The following is a 22,696-nucleotide window of genomic DNA, read 5'->3' as shown; positions in this document are numbered from 1 at the left end:
AGGCTGGGAATGTGAGTGAGTCAGGAAGAAAGGGGAACAGGGTTGAAAAGCCTATAGCAGTGCCTGCTACAGGATTCTGTAGACTCCCCAGAGCTACGCTGTTTCATGTGGTGGCCACTAGCCACAGTCAAGACAGTGGCTCCTGTACAAGGGGAGGGCAAGGCTTCCAGACCAAGGCTGCCAGAGAGAGTCACATCAGGGCTTCCTATACAGGGTCAGGAGGGTGTTTCCAGAGGGCAAGTTTAGAGGTTCCTATGAACGATCAGGTCAGAGATTCCCGAAACGGGTCAAGTTACGGATTTCTGTTGGAAGTCAGGGATAGGTTTCTGCAGAATCCAGCACTGTTATAGGCAAGGCTTCCTGTAGAGGGTCAGAGCCATGGAGCCAGCACAGTGTCAGGGCAGGAGGTCCTGTGCCAGGTGGGGCTGTCGGTGCCTATATAGGATGAGGTCTGGACTTAAAGCAGGGGGTCAGGGCAGGTGCCTCCCACAGATTCAGGAAAGGTTTTCCATGTAAGTTCAAGATTGAAGTTCACATTGAGAGTTGGATCACAGGTTCCGGTGGACTCTGTGGGCTAGGGTGTGAGGTAGGGATTGTTGTGCAGAGTGACGTCAGGGGTCATTGTCAACAATGCAAGCAAGGCTCCTGAACTCAATCGGGGTTCCCAAGGAGTTTACAGATGGGGATTTCTTTGTTTAAAATATATTTTTAAAGATTTCAGAGAGGAAGGGAGAGGGATAGAAACATCAATGGTAAGAGAGAATTTCTGCAGACAGAGTCAGGGAGGTGGTTTCAAAACTAGATTTTAAGATGAGCAAAGTGGTTCTAAAATGCTACCTGGACGGGAGGGCTGCAGTGCAGTGTGAGGACAGAGCTGTCCCGTCCAAGGTCCAGGCAGGATTCCTATAGAGATGGAGTCCCATGAAGAGGGTCAGGCCAGGCATTTCTATAAGGGTGGGTGGGGCAGGCTCTGTCCTGCCACCAGGGAAGGCGGAGGTTCCTGTGCTGTGGTGGCAGGACAGGGTGCCTCCTGTAGAAGGTGAGGACCGGTGATCCTGCTCAGGGTCAGGATGGGTTTCCTGTTGATTAGAGAAAGGGTTCCCTTAGAGCTCCAGTATCAGAGAGGCTCCTGAACCAGGCTAGGGCTGCCGTTTTGATAGGAGTTGGGGATCCGGGGCTCCTGAACACGGCGGGTCCAGGGGCCTGTCCAGCACAGGTTCTGCAAGAGGTTTCTGTTCAAGACGAGGACAGGGGCTCCCACAGGATGAGGAGGCTGGGGTTCTGTGGAGCGGCCAGGGAAGTTCTGGACAATCCCTGTCATGAGCAGGGACTACTGTGGTTCCTCAGTGGGCCAGTGTGCGGACGAGCTGAAGGGGTGCTGTTCTGTTGATGCTCAACCACTGAGCCACACCAGCCGGACTAGAGTATTTTTTCAGGTGTTCATGAAGGAAAGCACCTGAGCCTTCCACTGTTGTTGACCACAGTGAGCACTCAGCAAACGGTGCTGCTTGTGGTTAGGAGCCTCTGGGCCGTGTGGGACTAAGTCACGGAGCCTAGCTCAGCCCTGTGCCACCAGCTGTGCGGCCTTGGGAGAGACGCTTAACCTGTCTGGGTTAGGATGTCACCTGACTCCGTGCATGCTCCAGTGTGAGGGTTTGTTCCATGGAAGAACACATCCCAGGTGAGTGGGTGCATTGGGGAGGGAATTGGCACTGTGGGGAGCTCACCACCTGTGGGGTCTAAATATCCCCCCCTAGAGATTATTTTGTCCTCCTAATCTCCCCCCTCCTTCTCTACCATTTCCCACAGGGCTGCAGGCCGAGCTGGGCTGAGAGAGATCAGAGATGAGTGACAGGAGGGCCCATGGACAACCGCACGGTCCCAGACCGGCCTCTGCCCTTCTTGCTGGCTGTCTTTCCAGCCCCAAACTTGGCCTCCCGTTCCTGTCCTGATCATGTCTTCTGTCCCCTGGAGGTGGGTCCCTAACTGACAGACTGAAATTGTGTATATTGATACCTCCACAAACAAGTGTACAGAGCTGCTCACGCTGTCAGCCACTCAGAGACACTGTGACAGGGCACAGGATATGCGATACGCTCACATACACATGCTTGCACACAAGTATGCAGACCCACAAAGACCTCCTGGCACGCAGTACCTCAGGTCACACTGCTAGGTCGCCACATTCCGTCCTACACAGCCCTTGGTGAGCATCCCAGAAATGTTTATTGAGCAAATGCTGTGCCTGGCACACATGCTGTCACACCGTCTCAGAACCACCCTGCATGGTGCACAATCACATGAGCACAGCCTCACACGTTGCCTCAGCACACCCCGTTGCACACATACCCCCACGTCCCTTCATACAGTCACTGGTGCCCCGTTTCTCACAGTTGTCTGGTGTCATGCACACCATCTCTCAGAACCTCACCCCCATGGTCACCACCTCACAGAGCAGTCAGCCACTACACAGTCTCTGCCCATGACGTGTGCATGTACAGGCCATATCATACACCCTGGTTGCTGTCACACGTGGTCTCACATACTAGTACACTCTTATACTTGCACATCATAACCCACTCTCATGAAGGGTGACACGTGCTGTCTCACACGGCCTCACGCCATCACCAGAGAACCACAGGCACTGTTGCACACCCCACCTACCACGGCTCTTTATTCAGTCCCACTCAGACTCACACCTCCAACTTCAGAACTCTGATGATTTATTTTACAAATCGTCGATGGTCCAGACCAAGAGCTGTTGGGGGGTCCAGAGGTTGGGTTGTAGAAACTTCTGGCTCCACGCGGAGAGGGACCCTACCCCTGCTCTGAGTCATGCTCTGTGTCCTCATGGGCTGAGTGGCGCCTCCACAGTGCTGGTGGTGGTGGGAGGCACGGGGCCTGTGGGGAAGGCGCCTCTGGGTGAACCCAACAGGGGCCCGGGGGAAGGCATGAGGTGGCTGACAGGCCCAGACAGCACCTCGGGGCCCGGGCCTTGGTAGAGATGGGCAGTATCAGGTGGGCCCAATCTCAAGCCCGAGGCCACTTCCCCACAATTCCCACCATCGCTGCCCCCAGCCACCACCATGAAGCCACCAGCCACAGCATCAGCCGGTCCTGTGCCTCCCAGGCTCGACACTGGCTTCTTTTCTTTCTGTGATGGCCTTGGTTTTCGAGACTTTATACCACCCTTCTGCACGGTCCGTGGTCGGTTCACCTGATGAAAGAGAGGCCATGAGTGTTCCCCAACCTCAGACTTTTGCCTCTGTGTCTCCACCAGGGACACCCTTTCCACCCCACTCCTTAACAGTGGGGAACTGGGTCAAGGACTAGGGGAGCAGGCCCCAGCTGCGGCACAGATAATGCCCTAAGGAGTCATGAGCTTGTGAGGCCCTAAGCAATGGAAAAGCTGAGGGAGCCTCTAGCCATAGGACTAGCTGATGGCTGGAGGGGAGGGGGAAGGAAAGGAGAAATGGAGGAGAGAGAAGGGAGCAGGAGGGAAAAGACAGGGCAGGGAGGAGATGAAGGTGTAGAGAAGAGAAGGGTGATAGGGAAGGAGGAGGGAGTAGAATAACAGGGAGAAGAGAGAAAGGGAGATAGGAAGAATACAGGAAAGGAAAAGGAGAAGGAAGGCCAGGTTAGTGGGATGGGGGTGCAGGGGGCAGGCTCCAAGAGGCAGGGCACACCTGGTGTCGCTTGTAATAAAGGCCGCAGGCATTGCACACGGGGTCTCTACCAGCATTCAGCCGCCACACTGCCGTGATGGTTGTCTGGCAGTTGGTGCACTGGGCACCTGCACGCTTGCTGACCTTCTGGGGGCAGCAAGAAAATGAGGGTCAGTGCACTGGTGGGTGGAGGACCCAGGAGGTGAGGGTCAGGGTGCAGGCAGGGCTTCCTGGACAAGGCATAGACCGAGGGTGCTCTGAGGGGCGAGGACATGGCCTCCTGTCCCGGGGCTTTCCAGATGGCGTGGGGTGCTTCATCAGTGGTCCTCAGCGTTGGCGGACATTGGACTCCCTTGGGGAGTCGAAAACAATCCTGATGCCCAGGCAGCGCCCCAGACCAAGTAAATCAACCCATCTCGGGAGGGCCCCACGGTGATCCCAGTGAGTAGCCAAGGATGAAAAGTGCAGTGCAGGGAGTGGACGGCGTGCCTGCTTGCAGCCCGAGGGTGGGCTGAGGGTAGACACTCCTGTACAGAGCTGGGTCCCTGAGTGGATGGGGCAGGGAGGGGGGATGTGGGTTCTCATAGAGTGTGAGGGCAGAGATCCCTGCCCGGAGTGAGAACAGAGTACCTGGGTGAGGGGAGGCCGGCCTGGGCTCTTACCGGGCGCCTCTGGGGCTTGTTGTGCCTAGTCATCGTCTGACCACCGGCATTGCACAGGTAGCACTGTGGAGCGGCTTTCGCTCTGCCGGACTTTCGCCCTGCCGGACTGTCGCTGTGCCTGGTACACGGGCTATCACAACGTCTCAGAACCACCCTGCATGGCGCACAATCCCAGGCCTCTGGTGAGGTGGACAGGGGGCAAGAGGGACCAGGCTCAGCCCAACTTTGCCTTGGACCCCATCCCCCTCCTCAACCTCCCTGTCCCTTTGGGGGAGCCTCACCACAGGTGGACAGGGGCAGGGTACCTTGGAGGTTGGGGGAGGAAGAGACGGCTGGATTGGGGGGGCTTCTGGTTGGAGGAAAGAAGCTCCTAGGAAAGTCGGGGGGCCCGTAGGCACTGCTGGGGACAGGGATGGAGGAAGGCTCTGCAGGCCCCAGCATCAACAGGTCCGGACTCAGTCGCTGTGCGCTGATGGTCTCGAGGAAGGTGCCTCTTGCATAGGAATCTTCTGAGGCCTGGGGAGGGGTGTACTCCCAGGTGGGGCTCACAGATGCGGGAGGGTGGAGCCCAGTGCGTCCATAGGCCCAGCTGGCATATGGTGAGCCTCCTGGGGTCCGCTCCAGACAGCAGAGGCATGCATTAACCTCGAAGACTGTTTGGGGTGTGAGTGGGTATGGGAAGGAAGAAAGAAGGGAACAGAAGGTCTGAAGCCATCCTGCTTTCAAGATGCGGTGATTCCCAACAGCCCCACGTGGTGGCCAACCTTCCCACCTTCCCATAGGTTGCCAGAGCAGCTGCTGGCCATTGGGTGACTCCTGGGTCTGAGTCCCACTGCTCACTCTGGCAGCTGCAGTCACCAGCAGCCTTTTCCCAATGGGCTTTTAGCAGAACTTTGTGGAGCCCCATGGGCCACTCAACTAGGCTCACCCCCACCTACTTACCGTATTCATTCCCAATGATGCTGTCTGGGGATGTACGTTCCCAGGTCTGCACATACACAGGGAACCTGATCCACACAGCCTCGGGAAGGCTTCTGGCCATTTCTAAGATGGCCTCTTTGTGGGGTTCTACCCTAGCTAAGGGTCTCCATGGATACCCCAGCAACATGGAACCCTGCCAGAAAAGCGAGTGCAGCAGCTGCCTGCATATGCTCCAACTGGGGCTGGGGATCAAACCTAAACCCAGGTGCATGCCCTTGTCTGGGAATCAAACCTGAGACCCATCAGTGCACAAGCCCATGCTCTAACCAGTGAGAACACCAGCCTGTGCTCATAAGAGGGCCCATGAGAGGTTCCTATGGGCCAGGCCTGGAAGTTGCGCATGTCACTGTGCTCACGCCATTGATCAGAACTGTCACATGTCCACCTGTCATTGCAAGGGAGGCTGGGAATGTGAGTGAGTCAGGAAGAAAGGGGAACAGGGTTGAAAAGCCTATAGCAGTGCCTGCTACAGGATTCTGTAGACTCCCCAGAGCTACGCTGTTTCATGTGGTGGCCACTAGCCACAGTCAAGACAGTGGCTCCTGTACAAGGGGAGGGCAAGGCTTCCAGACCAAGGCTGCCAGAGAGAGTCACATCAGGGCTTCCTATACAGGGTCAGGAGGGTGTTTCCAGAGGGCAAGTTTAGAGGTTCCTATGAACGATCAGGTCAGAGATTCCCGAAACGGGTCAAGTTACGGATTTCTGTTGGAAGTCAGGGATAGGTTTCTGCAGAATCCAGCACTGTTATAGGCAAGGCTTCCTGTAGAGGGTCAGAGCCATGGAGCCAGCACAGTGTCAGGGCAGGAGGTCCTGTGCCAGGTGGGGCTGTCGGTGCCTATATAGGATGAGGTCTGGACTTAAAGCAGGGGGTCAGGGCAGGTGCCTCCCACAGATTCAGGAAAGGTTTTCCATGTAAGTTCAAGATTGAAGTTCACATTGAGAGTTGGATCACAGGTTCCGGTGGACTCTGTGGGCTAGGGTGTGAGGTAGGGATTGTTGTGCAGAGTGACGTCAGGGGTCATTGTCAACAATGCAAGCAAGGCTCCTGAACTCAATCGGGGTTCCCAAGGAGTTTACAGATGGGGATTTCTTTGTTTAAAATATATTTTTAAAGATTTCAGAGAGGAAGGGAGAGGGATAGAAACATCAATGGTAAGAGAGAATTTCTGCAGACAGAGTCAGGGAGGTGGTTTCAAAACTAGATTTTAAGATGAGCAAAGTGGTTCTAAAATGCTACCTGGACGGGAGGGCTGCAGTGCAGTGTGAGGACAGAGCTGTCCCGTCCAAGGTCCAGGCAGGATTCCTATAGAGATGGAGTCCCATGAAGAGGGTCAGGCCAGGCATTTCTATAAGGGTGGGTGGGGCAGGCTCTGTCCTGCCACCAGGGAAGGCGGAGGTTCCTGTGCTGTGGTGGCAGGACAGGGTGCCTCCTGTAGAAGGTGAGGACCGGTGATCCTGCTCAGGGTCAGGATGGGTTTCCTGTTGATTAGAGAAAGGGTTCCCTTAGAGCTCCAGTATCAGAGAGGCTCCTGAACCAGGCTAGGGCTGCCGTTTTGATAGGAGTTGGGGATCCGGGGCTCCTGAACACGGCGGGTCCAGGGGCCTGTCCAGCACAGGTTCTGCAAGAGGTTTCTGTTCAAGACGAGGACAGGGGCTCCCACAGGATGAGGAGGCTGGGGTTCTGTGGAGCGGCCAGGGAAGTTCTGGACAATCCCTGTCATGAGCAGGGACTACTGTGGTTCCTCAGTGGGCCAGTGTGCGGACGAGCTGAAGGGGTGCTGTTCTGTTGATGCTCAACCACTGAGCCACACCAGCCGGACTAGAGTATTTTTTCAGGTGTTCATGAAGGAAAGCACCTGAGCCTTCCACTGTTGTTGACCACAGTGAGCACTCAGCAAACGGTGCTGCTTGTGGTTAGGAGCCTCTGGGCCGTGTGGGACTAAGTCACGGAGCCTAGCTCAGCCCTGTGCCACCAGCTGTGCGGCCTTGGGAGAGACGCTTAACCTGTCTGGGTTAGGATGTCACCTGACTCCGTGCATGCTCCAGTGTGAGGGTTTGTTCCATGGAAGAACACATCCCAGGTGAGTGGGTGCATTGGGGAGGGAATTGGCACTGTGGGGAGCTCACCACCTGTGGGGTCTAAATATCCCCCCCTAGAGATTATTTTGTCCTCCTAATCTCCCCCCTCCTTCTCTACCATTTCCCACAGGGCTGCAGGCCGAGCTGGGCTGAGAGAGATCAGAGATGAGTGACAGGAGGGCCCATGGACAACCCCACGGTCCCAGACCGGCCTCTGCCCTTCTTGCTGGCTGTCTTTCCAGCCCCAAACTTGGCCTCCCGTTCCTGTCCTGATCATGTCTTCTGTCCCCTGGAGGTGGGTCCCTAACTGACAGACTGAAATTGTGTATATTGATACCTCCACAAACAAGTGTACAGAGCTGCTCACGCTGTCAGCCACTCAGAGACACTGTGACAGGGCACAGGATATGCGATACGCTCACATACACATGCTTGCACACAAGTATGCAGACCCACAAAGACCTCCTGGCACGCAGTACCTCAGGTCACACTGCTAGGTCGCCACATTCCGTCCTACACAGCCCTTGGTGAGCATCCCAGAAATGTTTATTGAGCAAATGCTGTGCCTGGCACACATGCTGTCACACCGTCTCAGAACCACCCTGCATGGTGCACAATCACATGAGCACAGCCTCACACGTTGCCTCAGCACACCCCGTTGCACACATACCCCCACGTCCCTTCATACAGTCACTGGTGCCCCGTTTCTCACAGTTGTCTGGTGTCATGCACACCATCTCTCAGAACCTCACCCCCATGGTCACCACCTCACAGAGCAGTCAGCCACTACACAGTCTCTGCCCATGACGTGTGCATGTACAGGCCATATCATACACCCTGGTTGCTGTCACACGTGGTCTCACATACTAGTACACTCTTATACTTGCACATCATAACCCACTCTCATGAAGGGTGACACGTGCTGTCTCACACGGCCTCACGCCATCACCAGAGAACCACAGGCACTGTTGCACACCCCACCTACCACGGCTCTTTATTCAGTCCCACTCAGACTCACACCTCCAACTTCAGAACTCTGATGATTTATTTTACAAATCGTCGATGGTCCAGACCAAGAGCTGTTGGGGGGTCCAGAGGTTGGGTTGTAGAAACTTCTGGCTCCACGCGGAGAGGGACCCTACCCCTGCTCTGAGTCATGCTCTGTGTCCTCATGGGCTGAGTGGCGCCTCCACAGTGCTGGTGGTGGTGGGAGGCACGGGGCCTGTGGGGAAGGCGCCTCTGGGTGAACCCAACAGGGGCCCGGGGGAAGGCATGAGGTGGCTGACAGGCCCAGACAGCACCTCGGGGCCCGGGCCTTGGTAGAGATGGGCAGTATCAGGTGGGCCCAATCTCCAGCCCGAGGCCACTTCCCCACAATTCCCACCATCGCTGCCCCCAGCCACCACCATGAAGCCACCAGCCACAGCATCAGCCGGTCCTGTGCCTCCCAGGCTCGACACTGGCTTCTTTTCTTTCTGTGATGGCCTTGGTTTTCGAGACTTTATACCACCCTTCTGCACGGTCCGTGGTCGGTTCACCTGATGAAAGAGAGGCCATGAGTGTTCCCCAACCTCAGACTTTTGCCTCTGTGTCTCCACCAGGGACACCCTTTCCACCCCACTCCTTAACAGTGGGGAACTGGGTCAAGGACTAGGGGAGCAGGCCCCAGCTGCGGCACAGATAATGCCCTAAGGAGTCATGAGCTTGTGAGGCCCTAAGCAATGGAAAAGCTGAGGGAGCCTCTAGCCATAGGACTAGCTGATGGCTGGAGGGGAGGGGGAAGGAAAGGAGAAATGGAGGAGAGAGAAGGGAGCAGGAGGGAAAAGACAGGGCAGGGAGGAGATGAAGGTGTAGAGAAGAGAAGGGTGATAGGGAAGGAGGAGGGAGTAGAATAACAGGGAGAAGAGAGAAAGGGAGATAGGAAGAATACAGGAAAGGAAAAGGAGAAGGAAGGCCAGGTTAGTGGGATGGGGGTGCAGGGGGCAGGCTCCAAGAGGCAGGGCACACCTGGTGTCGCTTGTAATAAAGGCCGCAGGCATTGCACACGGGGTCTCTACCAGCATTCAGCCGCCACACTGCCGTGATGGTTGTCTGGCAGTTGGTGCACTGGGCACCTGCACGCTTGCTGACCTTCTGGGGGCAGCAAGAAAATGAGGGTCAGTGCACTGGTGGGTGGAGGACCCAGGAGGTGAGGGTCAGGGTGCAGGCAGGGCTTCCTGGACAAGGCATAGACCGAGGGTGCTCTGAGGGGCGAGGACATGGCCTCCTGTCCCGGGGCTTTCCAGATGGCGTGGGGTGCTTCATCAGTGGTCCTCAGCGTTGGCGGACATTGGACTCCCTTGGGGAGTCGAAAACAATCCTGATGCCCAGGCAGCGCCCCAGACCAAGTAAATCAACCCATCTCGGGAGGGCCCCACGGTGATCCCAGTGAGTAGCCAAGGATGAAAAGTGCAGTGCAGGGAGTGGACGGCGTGCCTGCTTGCAGCCCGAGGGTGGGCTGAGGGTAGACACTCCTGTACAGAGCTGGGTCCCTGAGTGGATGGGGCAGGGAGGGGGGATGTGGGTTCTCATAGAGTGTGAGGGCAGAGATCCCTGCCCGGAGTGAGAACAGAGTACCTGGGTGAGGGGAGGCCGGCCTGGGCTCTTACCGGGCGCCTCTGGGGCTTGTTGTGCCTAGTCATCGTCTGACCACCGGCATTGCACAGGTAGCACTGTGGAGCGGCTTTCGCTCTGCCGGACTTTCGCCCTGCCGGACTGTCGCTGTGCCTGGTACACAGGCTATCACAACGTCTCAGAACCACCCTGCATGGCGCACAATCCCAGGCCTCTGGTGAGGTGGACAGGGGGCAAGAGGGACCAGGCTCAGCCCAACTTTGCCTTGGACCCCATCCCCCTCCTCAACCTCCCTGTCCCTTTGGGGGAGCCTCACCACAGGTGGACAGGGGCAGGGTACCTTGGAGGTTGGGGGAGGAAGAGACGGCTGGATTGGGGGGGCTTCTGGTTGGAGGAAAGAAGCTCCTAGGAAAGTTGGGGGGCCCGTAGGCACTGCTGGGGACAGGGATGGAGGAAGGCTCTGCAGGCCCCAGCATCAACAGGTCCGGACTCAGTCGCTGTGCGCTGATGGTCTCGAGGAAGGTGCCTCTTGCATAGGAATCTTCTGAGGCCTGGGGAGGGGTGTACTCCCAGGTGGGGCTCACAGATGCGGGAGGGTGGAGCCCAGTGCGTCCATAGGCCCAGCTGGCATATGGTGAGCCTCCTGGGGTCCGCTCCAGACAGCAGAGGCATGCATTAACCTCGAAGACTGTTTGGGGTGTGAGTGGGTATGGGAAGGAAGAAAGAAGGGAACAGAAGGTCTGAAGCCATCCTGCTTTCAAGATGCGGTGATTCCCAACAGCCCCACGTGGTGGCCAACCTTCCCACCTTCCCATAGGTTGCCAGAGCAGCTGCTGGCCATTGGGTGACTCCTGGGTCTGAGTCCCACTGCTCACTCTGGCAGCTGCAGTCACCAGCAGCCTTTTCCCAATGGGCTTTTAGCAGAACTTTGTGGAGCCCCATGGGCCACTCAACTAGGCTCACCCCCACCTACTTACCGTATTCATTCCCAATGATGCTGTCTGGGGATGTACGTTCCCAGGTCTGCACATACACAGGGAACCTGATCCACACAGCCTCGGGAAGGCTTCTGGCCATTTCTAAGATGGCCTCTTTGTGGGGTTCTACCCTAGCTAAGGGTCTCCATGGATACCCCAGCAACATGGAACCCTGCCAGAAAAGCGAGTGCAGCAGCTGCCTGCATATGCTCCAACTGGGGCTGGGGATCAAACCTAAACCCAGGTGCATGCCCTTGTCTGGGAATCAAACCTGAGACCCATCAGTGCACAAGCCCATGCTCTAACCAGTGAGAACACCAGCCTGTGCTCATAAGAGGGCCCATGAGAGGTTCCTATGGGCCAGGCCTGGAAGTTGCGCATGTCACTGTGCTCACGCCATTGATCAGAACTGTCACATGTCCACCTGTCATTGCAAGGGAGGCTGGGAATGTGAGTGAGTCAGGAAGAAAGGGGAACAGGGTTGAAAAGCCTATAGCAGTGCCTGCTACAGGATTCTGTAGACTCCCCAGAGCTACGCTGTTTCATGTGGTGGCCACTAGCCACAGTCAAGACAGTGGCTCCTGTACAAGGGGAGGGCAAGGCTTCCAGACCAAGGCTGCCAGAGAGAGTCACATCAGGGCTTCCTATACAGGGTCAGGAGGGTGTTTCCAGAGGGCAAGTTTAGAGGTTCCTATGAACGATCAGGTCAGAGATTCCCGAAACGGGTCAAGTTACGGATTTCTGTTGGAAGTCAGGGATAGGTTTCTGCAGAATCCAGCACTGTTATAGGCAAGGCTTCCTGTAGAGGGTCAGAGCCATGGAGCCAGCACAGTGTCAGGGCAGGAGGTCCTGTGCCAGGTGGGGCTGTCGGTGCCTATATAGGATGAGGTCTGGACTTAAAGCAGGGGGTCAGGGCAGGTGCCTCCCACAGATTCAGGAAAGGTTTTCCATGTAAGTTCAAGATTGAAGTTCACATTGAGAGTTGGATCACAGGTTCCGGTGGACTCTGTGGGCTAGGGTGTGAGGTAGGGATTGTTGTGCAGAGTGACGTCAGGGGTCATTGTCAACAATGCAAGCAAGGCTCCTGAACTCAATCGGGGTTCCCAAGGAGTTTACAGATGGGGATTTCTTTGTTTAAAATATATTTTTAAAGATTTCAGAGAGGAAGGGAGAGGGATAGAAACATCAATGGTAAGAGAGAATTTCTGCAGACAGAGTCAGGGAGGTGGTTTCAGAACTAGATTTTAAGATGAGCAAAGTGGTTCTAAAATGCTACCTGGACGGGAGGGCTGCAGTGCAGTGTGAGGACAGAGCTGTCCCGTCCAAGGTCCAGGCAGGATTCCTATAGAGATGGAGTCCCATGAAGAGGGTCAGGCCAGGCATTTCTATAAGGGTGGGTGGGGCAGGCTCTGTCCTGCCACCAGGGAAGGCGGAGGTTCCTGTGCTGTGGTGGCAGGACAGGGTGCCTCCTGTAGAAGGTGAGGACCGGTGATCCTGCTCAGGGTCAGGATGGGTTTCCTGTTGATTAGAGAAAGGGTTCCCTTAGAGCTCCAGTATCAGAGAGGCTCCTGAACCAGGCTAGGGCTGCCGTTTTGATAGGAGTTGGGGATCCGGGGCTCCTGAACACGGCGGGTCCAGGGGCCTGTCCAGCACAGGTTCTGCAAGAGGTTTCTGTTCAAGACGAGGACAGGGGCTCCCACAGGATGAGGAGGCTGGGGTTCTGTGGAGCGGCCAGGGAAGTTCTGGACAATCCCTGTCATGAGCAGGGACTACTGTGGTTCCTCAGTGGGCCAGTGTGCGGACGAGCTGAAGGGGTGCTGTTCTGTTGATGCTCAACCACTGAGCCACACCAGCCGGACTAGAGTATTTTTTCAGGTGTTCATGAAGGAAAGCACCTGAGCCTTCCACTGTTGTTGACCACAGTGAGCACTCAGCAAACGGTGCTGCTTGTGGTTAGGAGCCTCTGGGCCGTGTGGGACTAAGTCACGGAGCCTAGCTCAGCCCTGTGCCACCAGCTGTGCGGCCTTGGGAGAGACGCTTAACCTGTCTGGGTTAGGATGTCACCTGACTCCGTGCATGCTCCAGTGTGAGGGTTTGTTCCATGGAAGAACACATCCCAGGTGAGTGGGTGCATTGGGGAGGGAATTGGCACTGTGGGGAGCTCACCACCTGTGGGGTCTAAATATCCCCCCCTAGAGATTATTTTGTCCTCCTAATCTCCCCCCTCCTTCTCTACCATTTCCCACAGGGCTGCAGGCCGAGCTGGGCTGAGAGAGATCAGAGATGAGTGACAGGAGGGCCCATGGACAACCCCACGGTCCCAGACCGGCCTCTGCCCTTCTTGCTGGCTGTCTTTCCAGCCCCAAACTTGGCCTCCCGTTCCTGTCCTGATCATGTCTTCTGTCCCCTGGAGGTGGGTCCCTAACTGACAGACTGAAATTGTGTATATTGATACCTCCACAAACAAGTGTACAGAGCTGCTCACGCTGTCAGCCACTCAGAGACACTGTGACAGGGCACAGGATATGCGATACGCTCACATACACATGCTTGCACACAAGTATGCAGACCCACAAAGACCTCCTGGCACGCAGTACCTCAGGTCACACTGCTAGGTCGCCACATTCCGTCCTACACAGCCCTTGGTGAGCATCCCAGAAATGTTTATTGAGCAAATGCTGTGCCTGGCACACATGCTGTCACACCGTCTCAGAACCACCCTGCATGGTGCACAATCACATGAGCACAGCCTCACACGTTGCCTCAGCACACCCCGTTGCACACATACCCCCATGTCCTCTCAGACAGTCACTGGTGCCCCGTTTCTCACAGTTGTCTGGTGTCATGCACACCATCTCTCAGAACCTCACCCCCATGGTCACCACCTCACAGAGCAGTCAGCCACTACACAGTCTCTGCCCATGACGTGTGCATGTACAGGCCATATCATACACCCTGGTTGCTGTCACACGTGGTCTCACATACTAGTACACTCTTATACTTGCACATCATAACCCACTATCATGAAGGGTGACACGTGCTGTCTCACACGGCCTCACGCCATCACCAGAGAACCACAGGCACTGTTGCACACCCCACCTACCACGGCTCTTTATTCAGTCCCACTCAGACTCACACCTCCAACTTCAGAACTCTGATGATTTATTTTACAAATCGTCGATGGTCCAGACCAAGAGCTGTTGGGGGGTCCAGAGGTTGGGTTGTAGAAACTTCTGGCTCCACGCGGAGAGGGACCCTACCCCTGCTCTGAGTCATGCTCTGTGTCCTCATGGGCTGAGTGGCGCCTCCACAGTGCTGGTGGTGGTGGGAGGCACGGGGCCTGTGGGGAAGGCGCCTCTGGGTGAACCCAACAGGGGCCCGGGGGAAGGCATGAGGTGGCTGACAGGCCCAGACAGCACCTTGGGGCCCGGGCCTTGGTAGAGATGGGCAGTATCAGGTGGGCCCAATCTCCAGCCCGAGGCCACTTCCCCACAATTCCCACCATCGCTGCCCCCAGCCACCACCATGAAGCCACCAGCCACAGCATCAGCCGGTCCTGTGCCTCCCAGGCTCGACACTGGTTTCTTTTCTTTCTGTGATGCCTTGGGTTTTCTAGGCTTTGAAACTTCTGTCCGAATAGGCAGTGGTCTGTTCACCTGATGAAAGAGAGTCCATGAGTGTTCGCCAACCTCAGACTTCTGCCTCTCTGTCTCCACCGGGGACACCCTTTCCACCCCACTCCTTAACAGTGGGGAACTGGGTCAAGGACTAGGGGAGCAGGCCCCAGCTGCGACACAGATAATGCTCTAAGGAGTCATGAGCTTGTGAGGCCCTAAGCAATGGAAAGGCTGAGGGAGCCTCTAGCCATAGGACTATCCGATGGCTGGAGGGGAGGGGGAAGGAAATGAGAAATAGAGGAGAGAAAAGGGAGCAGGAGGGAAAAGACAGGCAGGGAGGAGATGAAGGTGTAGAGAAGAGAAGGGTGATAGGGAAGGAGGAGGGAGAAGAATTACAGAGAAGAGAGAAAGGGAGATAGGAAGAATACAGGAAAGGAAAAGGAGAAGGAAGGCCAGGTTAGTGGGATGGGGGTGCAGGGGGCAGGCTCCAAGAGGCAGGGCACACATGGTGTCGCTTGTAATAGAGTCCGCAGGCATTGCACACGGGGTTTCTACCAGCATTCAGCCGCCACACTGCCGTGATGGTTGTCTGACAGTTTGTGCACTCGGCACCTGCCCACTTGCTGACTTTCTGGGAGCAGCAAGAATGTGAGGGTCAGTGCATTGGGGGTTGGTGGACCCAGGAGGTGAGGGTCAGGGTACAGGCAGTGCTTCCTGGACAAGGTGTAGTCTGAGGGTTCTCTGAGGTGCAAGGACATGGCCTCCTGTCCCGGGGCTTTCCGGATGGCGTGGGGTGCTTCATCAGTTGTTCTCAGGGTTGCAGGACATTGGACTCACTTGGTGAGTCGAAAATAATCCTGATGCCCAGGCAGCGCCTCAGACCAAGTAAATGAACCCATCTCGGGAGGGCCCCACGGTGATCCCAGTGTGTAGCCAAGGATGAAAAGTGCAGTGCAGGGAGTGGACGGCGTGCCTGCTTGCAGCCCGAGGGTGGGCTGAGGGTAGACACTCCTGTACAGAGCTGGGTCCCTGAGTGGATGGGCCCGAGAGGGGGGAATGTGGGCTCTCATAGAGTGTGAGGGCAGAGATCCCTGCCCGGAGTGAGAACAGAGTACCTGGGTGAGGGGAGGTGGGCCTGGGCTCTTACCAGGCGCCTTTGGGGCTTGTTCTCCCTAGTCATCGTCTGAATATTGGCCTTGCATAGGGACCGTTGCAGAGTTGCTTTCGCTCTGCAGTACTTATACTCTCTGGCCTCTGTTGAGGTGGACAGTGGGCAAGAGGGACCACGCTCAGCCCAACTTTGCCTTGGACCCCATCCCCCTCCTCAACCTCCCAGTCCCTTTGGGGGAGCCTCACTACAGGTGGATGGGGGCAGGGTTCCAGGAAGGTTGGAGGAGGATTAGGCCGTTGGATTGGGAGGGCTTCTGGTTGGAGGAAAGAAGCTCCTAGGAAAGTCGGGGGGCCCGTAGGCACTGCTGGGGACAGGGATGGAGGAAGGCACTGCAGGTCCCAGTGTCAACAGGTCCGGACTCAGTCGCTGTGCCCTGATGTTCTTTAGGAAGGTGCCTCTTGCATAGGAATCTTCTGAGGCCTGGGGAGGGGTGTACTCCCAGGTGGGGCTTACAGTTGTGGGAGGGTGGAGCCCAGTGCGTCCATAGGCCCAGCTTGTGTATGGTGATTCTCCTGGGTCCCCTCCAGACAGCAGAGGCATGCATTAACCTCGAAGACTGTTTGGGGTGTGGGTGGGTATGGGAAGGAAGAAAGAAGGGAACAGAAGGTCTGAAGCCATCCTGCTTTCTGGATGCAATGATTCCCAATATCCCCACGTGGTGGCCAACCTTCCCACCTTCCCATAGGTTGCCAGAGCAGCTGCTGGCCATTGGGTGACTCCTGGGTCTGAGTCCCACTGCTCACTCTGGCAGCTGCAGTCACCAGCAGCCTTTTCCCAATGGGTTTTGAGCAGAACTTTGTGGAGCCCCATGGGCCACTCAACTAGGCTCACCCCCACCTACTTACCGTATTCATTCCCAATGATGCAGTCTGGGGATGTAAGTTCCCAGGTCTGCACATACGCAGGGAACCTGATCCACATAGCCTCGGGAAGGTTTATGGCCATTTCTAAGATGGCCTCTTTGTGAGATTCTACCCTAGCTAAGGGTCTCCATGGCAACCCCAGCAACATGGATCCCTGCCAGAAAAGCCAGTGCAGCAGCTGCCTGCATATGCTCCAACTGGGGCTGGGGATCGAACCTAAACCCGGGTGCATGCCCTTGTCTGGGAATCAAATCTGAGACCCTTCAGTGCACAATCCCATGCTCTAACCACTGAGAACACCAGCCAGTGCTCATAAGAGGGCCCATGAGAGGTTCCTATGGGCCAGGCCTGGAAGTTGCGTATGTCACTTTGCTCACTCCATTGATCAGAACTGTCACATGTCCACACATCATTGTAAGGGAGGCTGGGAATGTGAGTGAGTCAGAAAGAAAGGGGAACAGTGTTGAAAAGCCTATAGCAGTGCTTGCTACAGGATTCTATAGACTCCCCATAGCTACGCTGTTTCATGTGGTAGCCACTAGCCACAGTCAAGACAGTGGCTCCTGTACAAGGTGAGGGCAAGGCTTCCAGACCAAGGCTGTCAGAGAGAGTCACATCAGGGCTTCCTATACAGGATCAGGAGGGTGTTTCCAGAGGGTAAGTTTAGAGGTTCCTCCGAACGATCAGGTCAGAGATTCCTGAAACGGGTCAAGTTACGGATTTCTGTTGGAAGTCAGGGAAAGATTTCTGCAGAATCCGGCTATAGGCTCCAGCACTGTTATAGGCAATGCTTCCTGGAGAGTGTCAGAGCCATGGTGCCAGGACAGGGTTAGGTCAGCAAGCCCTGCACTGTGTCTGGGCAGGAGGTCCTGTGCCAGGTGGGGCTGTCGGTGCCTATATAGGATGAGGTCTGGACTTAAAGCAGGGGGTCAGGGCAGGTGCCTCCCACAGATTCAGGAAAGGTTTTCCATGTAAGTTCAAGATTGAAGTTCACATTGAGAGTTGGATCACAGGTTCCGGTGGACTCTGTGGGCTAGGGTGTGAGGTAGGGATTGTTGTGCAGAGTGACGTCAGGGGTCATTGTCAACAATGCAAGCAAGGCTCCTGAACTCAATCGGGGTTCCCAAAGAGTTTACAGATGGGGATTTCTTTCTTTAAAATATATTTGTATTGATTTCACAGGGGAAGTGAAAGGGGGAGAGATAGAAATATCAATGATGAGAGAGAATCATGGATTGGCTGCCTTCGGCATGCCCCACACTGAGGATGGACCCCACAACCCGGGCATATGCCCTGACTTGGAATTGAACCGTGACCTCCTGGTTCATATGTCAATGCTCAACCACTGAGCCATGTTGGCCAGGCAGTACTATACTATTTACCAAATTTCTGACTTTATTCAGATTTTACTTGTTCTCCCACTACCTGCCTTTTGCTTTTCCAGAATCCAATCCAAGATTCCTCATCATCTTTAGTTGCTATCTTCTTATTCTCCTTCAATCAGTAGCTGAGAGACTCTCTCCGATGCTGACTTTGAAGACTAAGCTGGCCTAAGAAGCGGCCCTGTGGTAAGCAATTGAGAGTGACACCTGGACAGCAGAATCAAGAAACCAAAGCCCCCAGTCCAACAGCCGTAAAGAACTGACTGGCATCAACCGCCATTGGAAGTGGGAAGTCGATCCTCAGATGAGACTGCAGCCCTAGTTGACATGTTGATTTCAGTCTTGTGAGACCCTGGAGCAGGGAATGTAGTTAAGCCATTCCTGGGGCTCCTTAGCTACAGAACAATGTGATCAAATCAATGGGCTCTGTTTTAAACCACTGAGTTTATGGCAATTTGCTTTACAGCAATAGAAACAAATACACCAATAGACCTTTCCTTTTTAAATCTATATGAGTTTCCCCAAGTCATGATACGCCCACTACACTTTACAGTAACTGTTTCTACAGAAAACCTGTTCTACACACAATCAACTATCCTATATTTCAGTCTATGTGGCAGTCCCAGAGAGTGCAAGAGGAGGAATGCATGTATTTAAGGCTCTTATAGATAATCCAATGATTTATCTCTCATCTGAATCTGAGCCCTGCTATTAATTTGTAGGCAATATCTGCTGTTGTGTTTGTTGCTTCCTCCTTTGGTTGGCCGTCTTCTTACTTAGTAATTTATACCTTTGTCTCATTATTCTTTCTGAGAGTAATCTTATTTAAGCATCTGCCTTCAAAATGAATGAATAATAATTCAGCCAAGTGAAGAAGGGGAAAGAATATTTTCAGAACAAGTTCAGGGTGTACAACATTCCTGTTGTGGGAAAGCACAGTTTTGAATGAAAGCAAAAGTGGTACACAATACAGCTGGGTAAGTAAGATGAAGCCATACCTACATGCAAAATCTTCACAGAGCACATTGAAGATTTAACCTAAGAAAAATGAGACTGCTGAAGGGCTTTAGGTGTACAAGGGAAGCAGCATCAAAATATCCTTTCAAAAAGATGAGTCTGGTCAAAGTGAAGCAGCATATACAGAACAGTTAGGAAGTGACTGAAGAAGCAATCTACTGAGAGCTTATAATAGCCTGGTTTACTGTAAGAGCAATGAAAATGCAGAAGAAATTAAACAACGGATCCTGAAGTTATTGCTCACCATTCATTGTTTCTTAGATATTTCATTTCCATCATTCTGGAAACTTTTCTGATTTAATTTTAAAATGGAAGGAAAGTTTTCATATGTTGCATCTTCCATATCACCCTCCTGGTTCCTCTCCTTTGAGTTACTAAGTCTCCTTAACGGACCCATCAACCACATGTACACTCCTTTCAGCAAGTGTAGGAATATTTTTCAGAACCTTTGCATGTCAGGTTGTCGGAGCCTGTCAGGCCATAGTGGCTTTGCAGATCAATGAGGTAAGATGTTTATTACTGTGTAACCACTGGCAAAACAACTGGACTGTTTGGTGCTGAGGAGTCCATTATTTCCATTTTCTTCACATGTGAGTTTTGAGTGGCTGTCATCTGTTACCCCATTGGGAGGGGAGCAGTTTATAGCAGCAGTCCCCCTCCAGGGGTGATGAGACCCATGGGGTCAGCAGAGTGTCTCAGGGACATGGTAGTGAGCAGGAAGAAAGGGTTAATCCCCACAGATTTAGACAATCCCTGCACTCTGATGTTTGACCTCTCACCGATCCTTAGACTCAGGGCTTCTTACTCCAGGCTACATTAGGGAGAATGGTCTCTTCCCTGCTGGAGAGTGAAATGCTGCAAAGAAGGGGACTTCTGGTTTTCTGAAAGGGCATCTGGGAAGCCTGAAGATACCAGATGTATCTTCAGAGTTCTACAATGAAATATGGTCATATTTACACCAACTTCCTAACCCTTCCCACCCCAAAGACACACACTTGAATAAGCTTTAACTTATGGGTAGATTCATTCCAGCAGGAACTTGAGGGAGAAGCAAAAAACATGTGTTCAGATTGCCATCTTCCCAGAATTCCTATACTAGGTGGTTAAAATCTCATTGAAGGCAGAAACATTACATATTTTTATGGCACATTTTATAATGTGTATAGTGTGATTCAACTCCAGTAGATATTCCTTAAAGGCACTGATGGTATTCCAAACATGATTCATAATTGGTAAGTGGGTGAGCCAAGCAAAAATACAGACCTTGGAACTAACAACTAAGAAATATGGTCACATTAGCACCAGAAATTGATTTTTTCTCAAGTGGTTTGCCAATTTTGTATTGATTAGTTGTTGTCCTTAAAAATCAAGAGACTATTGATCTGTATCAAGTACTTAAAAGGTTCTCAAGAAATACATGTGGATTTTGATTAGTTACAAAATAGAATAAGACCATGGTAGAATGGTCCATGCAATTTTCATTGTTTACATTTCTAAAATAACTATGTATATCTTTCTTCCTTATTAAGTGATACCACCTATTTAATGAAACGTTTCTGATTCCCAAATCACTTCTATGGCTTTGTGAAAAGTTTTTAAATAGTTTCATGGTAAACCATCTTAGGAGATGCTTAACCTGCCTTAGGGGCCTGAGTGTCCTAGTTCCTTAGTTGATCAAAAGAAACTCTTAGCCCTGACTGGTTTGGCTCAGTGGATAGAGCGTCGGCCTGCGGACTAAAGGGTCCCAGGTTTGATTCCGGTCAAGGGCATGTGCCTTGGTTGCAGGCACATCCCCAGTAGGGGGCGTGCAGGAGGCAGCTGATTGATGTTTCTCTCTTATCGATGTTTCTAGCTCTCTATCCCTCTCCCTTCCTCTCTGTAAAAAATCAATAAAATATATTTTAAAAAAATAAACTCTTAAAGACGTATTGTTAAAGTATAAAGTGCTTAAGCCCATATTTCTCTTCTGCTATTAATGTAATCGGCTCCCATGTTAAGCAAAAACACTTTGAGAACATAAGAAAACTAAAGACAGTCTCTTCAATACATTGTGTTGAGAAAACTGGACAGGTATATGCAAAGAAATGAAACTAGACCACCAACTTACATCATGTACAAGAAAAAACTCAATATGAATAAAATATGTAAATATAAGTCACAAAACCATAAAAATCCTAGAAAAAAATATAGGCAGTAAAATCTCAGACATCTCTTGTAGCAATATTTTTTGCTAATATGTCTCGAAGGGCAAGGGAAACTCAGGAAAATATAAACAAATAGGACTCTGTCAAACTAAAAAGCTTCTGCACAGCAAAAGAAACCATCAACAAAATGAAAGGGAAACCCACTGTATGGGAGAAAATAGTTGCCAATGAGACATTTGGTAAGGGGTAGGGAAATGGGGGAAGTCTGCAATAACATCAACATTAAAATTTTTTAATAAAAACACTTAAAAGTAAAAAATAATAATAATTTCCAAAACTATATATAAAGAACTTATTCAACTCAACACCAGCAAGACAAACAATGCAATTAAAAAATGGGCTAAGGACCCAAATAAGACAACTTGTCCAAAGAGGACATACAGATCACCAATAGACAAATGAAAAAATGCTCAAGGGCACTAATCATCAGAGAGCTGCAAATTAAAACCACAATGAGATATCACCTCACACCTGCCAGAATGGCTATCATCCATAAATCAACAAACAATGAGTACTGGAGAGGATGTGAAGAAAAGGGAACCCTAGTACACTGCTGGTAGGAATGCAGACTGGTGCAACCACTGTGGAAAAAATATATGGAGATTCCTCAAAAAATTAAAAATGGAACTGCCTTTTGACCCAGTGAGCCCACTTCTGGAAATATATCCTAATAATTCTGAAACACCAATCAGAAAAAATATATGCATCACTATGCTCATAGCAGCTTTATTTACAATAGCTGAGCTCATTAACAGATGAGAGGGAAAAAATTGTGGTACATTTACACAATGGAATACTATGCGGTTGTAAAAAAGAAGGATCTCTTAAGTTTAGCAATAGCTTGGAGGGACCTAGAGATTATTGTGCTAAGTGAAATAAGTCAATCAGAGAAAGGCAAATACCATATTATCTCATTTATATGTGGGACCTAATGAACAAAATAAATTGATGAACAAAATAGAAACAGAGGCGTAGATACTTGGTACAGATTGACAGCTTTCTGAGCAGAGTGGGGAGAGGGAACTGGATGAAAGAAGGTGAAGGGATTAGCTAAAGAACATATAGGCCTAATCCATAGACACAGACAATAGTGTGGTGACTGCCAGGAGAAAGGGGTATGGCCAGGGCTGGGTGGAAGTGGGTAAAGGGGGGGACGTAATGAAAATATCTGTAATAGTGTCAACACTAAAAACAAAGTAAAAAAAAGAAAAAGAAAATTGAACACTGCCTCTCTTTGGATATGGAAATAAGGAATGAGGACACTACCTAAAGTCAGAAAGGAGTGGTTGAAGTAAAGAAATTAGGTATATTTTCAAGACCAATTGACTCACTACCACTATTGCTAAAAGTATCCTGTATAATAAAATGCTAATATGCAAATTGCTCCCTTAACTGGGAGTTCGACCAGGGGGTGGGGCCAGCCAACCAACCGCCCGCAGCCCCTCCCCCCAGCTGGCCCAGCCCG

General features: G+C 52.4%; 3 protein-coding genes across 3 annotated transcripts; all 3 read right to left on the bottom strand.

The window, feature by feature from the left end:
• Positions 1-2,848: 2,848 nt before the first annotated feature.
• LOC132224712 (erythroid transcription factor-like) lies at positions 2,849-5,278 on the bottom strand. The gene is made up of 5 exons (XM_059679818.1): positions 5,270-5,278; positions 4,609-4,843; positions 4,328-4,506; positions 3,687-3,812; positions 2,849-3,217 (listed from the first exon to the last, which is right to left on the bottom strand). Exons 1-5 carry the CDS (start codon positions 5,276-5,278, stop codon positions 2,849-2,851), a joined length of 918 nt encoding a protein of 305 aa, XP_059535801.1.
• Positions 5,279-8,556: 3,278 nt separating this feature from the next.
• Positions 8,557-10,986, bottom strand: LOC132224710 (erythroid transcription factor-like). The gene is made up of 5 exons (XM_059679817.1): positions 10,978-10,986; positions 10,317-10,551; positions 10,036-10,214; positions 9,395-9,520; positions 8,557-8,925 (listed from the first exon to the last, which is right to left on the bottom strand). Exons 1-5 carry the CDS (start codon positions 10,984-10,986, stop codon positions 8,557-8,559), a joined length of 918 nt encoding a protein of 305 aa, XP_059535800.1.
• A 3,278-nt stretch (positions 10,987-14,264) lies between these two features.
• LOC132224709 (erythroid transcription factor-like) lies at positions 14,265-16,686 on the bottom strand. Its single transcript, XM_059679816.1, has 4 exons — positions 16,611-16,686; positions 15,742-15,848; positions 15,100-15,225; positions 14,265-14,633 (listed from the first exon to the last, which is right to left on the bottom strand). The coding sequence occupies exons 1-4, from the start codon at positions 16,684-16,686 to the stop codon at positions 14,265-14,267; spliced, it is 678 nt and encodes a 225-aa protein (XP_059535799.1).
• Positions 16,687-22,696: the final 6,010 nt, after the last annotated feature.

Source organism: Myotis daubentonii, chromosome X (assembly GCF_963259705.1).
Source record: "Myotis daubentonii chromosome X, mMyoDau2.1, whole genome shotgun sequence".
Classification (NCBI taxonomy): Eukaryota; Metazoa; Chordata; class Mammalia; order Chiroptera; family Vespertilionidae; genus Myotis; species Myotis daubentonii.
Note: the sequence above shows the minus strand (reverse complement) of the source record. Positions and strands in the feature narration are given on the sequence as shown.